This window comes from Quercus lobata, unplaced genomic scaffold (assembly GCF_001633185.2).
Source record: "Quercus lobata isolate SW786 unplaced genomic scaffold, ValleyOak3.0 Primary Assembly Scq3eQI_217, whole genome shotgun sequence".
Classification (NCBI taxonomy): domain Eukaryota; kingdom Viridiplantae; phylum Streptophyta; class Magnoliopsida; order Fagales; family Fagaceae; genus Quercus; species Quercus lobata.
In genome coordinates, this window is record NW_022155823.1 from 1 (window position 1) to 1713 (window position 1713).

The following is a 1713-nucleotide window of genomic DNA, read 5'->3' on the forward strand; positions in this document are numbered from 1 at the left end:
AATAATAAAGTTACTATTCTATCAAATAAATAATAAATAAAGTTACTATTAGTTTGAAACGTTAATTATATATATATATATATATATATTTTTTTTTTTTATAATATGAAACGTTATTTTAAGCCTTTTAAGGTGAATATGTGTACTTAAAGTTTTTTTTTTTTGGGTTGCTTTCAAAAAAAAAGTTTTTTTTTGGGTTAAAGTACTTAAAGTTTCTATGTCAGAGAAGCATCTCAAGTTTCTATGTCAGAGTAGATTTTTTTTTTTTTTTCTTTTTCTAAATCTTGAGAGAGAGAGAGAGACAGAGAGAGAGAGCAATTAATCGATATATAATTAAGTTACTAATCCTATCAAAAAAGAAAAAAGGAAAAAAGTTACTGTTAGATTGAAACGTTAATTATAATTTCTTTTTAATAATTTGAAACGTTATTTTAAGCCTTTTAAGATGAATATGTGTACTTAAAGTTTCTATGTCAGAGCAGATTTTTTTTTCTTTTTCTAAATCTTGAGAGAGAAAGAGAGAGAGAGAGAGCAATTATATGTTTCCCCTTCCCGTTGAAGCTTGGATGCTAGGAAGTTGTCTTTCCTGAAAGCTTTCCATCTCCAAGTACTCAACACAGTATAAAACACATGACAAACACCACAGTTAAGCTCTCCTCTGCAGAATGGAAAGCAAATTCCTTCTCAGAAAAGAAGCAAATTTAGTATCCCTTGATAGTAGAAGACTTTATCACAAGGAAACAATTAAGACTCCCACTCCCACTCCCACTCCCACTTCCACTCCCAATTCCAAATCCAATTCCACTTCTTGTTCTTGTTCCTCTTTTGGTTCTTCGCAATGCTGTGATAAAACCACCGAGTGCCTCTGTAGTGCTTGCTTACTCTGTGTTTGTTGCCCTCTAGCTGTTGTTTGGGGTTGCTTCAAACTTCCATGCCAAATTGGGTGGCGTGCTGCAAAACACGCAAAGAAGTGGACTTGCTGTGGATCAGGGATGAAGGGTTTTGCTGAGTACTCTTCATTTTCTGACAACGATTCTGATTTCCAGCCAAGTAGTACTCGTACATGTTCCAAGCCTGTGAGTGTTCCAAAGAAGAGAGTGACACAGAAGGCTAATGGGTTTCAATCTAACAAGTCTGTTGCTGCCCTGAATTCCCATTAGAATTTTATTTCTGGGTTTTATGTTACCTACCTCATATATGTTTCAATTTCTGATCTTGTTGCCTAAATTGTCAAATTCTCATTGTTTCTTGATATTAATGGTGTGATATATGAAGTGGGTCTGCATATGATCATATGGGGTTTGAATCATATCTGGGAAAATTTTGTTTTTAGATTTAGATCATTGATTTATCAAATTGCTGGTTCCACTTTTGAAAGTGTATGTACTGCCTGGTTAGCAAAATATATATATATATATATATATATGTATATGTATATAAGCATGTATGTATACAGCTTTTTCTGGAGGGTTGAACTCCGACCTTGCCCCTTCTGGAGGGTTGAACTCCGACCTTACCCCTTACATTTCACAAGGACTTATATTTGTGAAAGTTTCAAATTGTTCAAAAACGGTGCGGTGCATATTAAGACTCAGTAGTTTGATTAATGATTGTTTTTAGGTCCCATTTCGGTTGTTTATCAGGATTCAGTTTGAGTTGTTGGGTGATTAATTTATGGCCCCACTTGGTTCCGGACAAGAAAAGTATATGACA

At 34.1% G+C, this 1713-nt stretch overlaps 1 protein-coding gene across 1 annotated transcript; it reads left to right on the forward strand.

The window, feature by feature from the left end:
* The first annotated feature begins 472 nt into the window (after positions 1 to 472).
* On the forward strand, positions 473 to 1377 carry LOC115973770. The gene has a single exon (XM_031094011.1). It carries the CDS (start codon positions 666 to 668, stop codon positions 1158 to 1160), a length of 495 nt encoding a protein of 164 aa, XP_030949871.1. The 5' UTR covers positions 473 to 665; the 3' UTR covers positions 1161 to 1377.
* The last annotated feature ends 336 nt before the right edge of the window (positions 1378 to 1713 follow it).

Coding starts and splice junctions, on each gene's coding strand:
- LOC115973770 (XM_031094011.1), top strand. CDS start 666: ATGGAAAGCAAATTCCTTCTCAGAAAAGAAGCAAATTTAGTATCCCTT.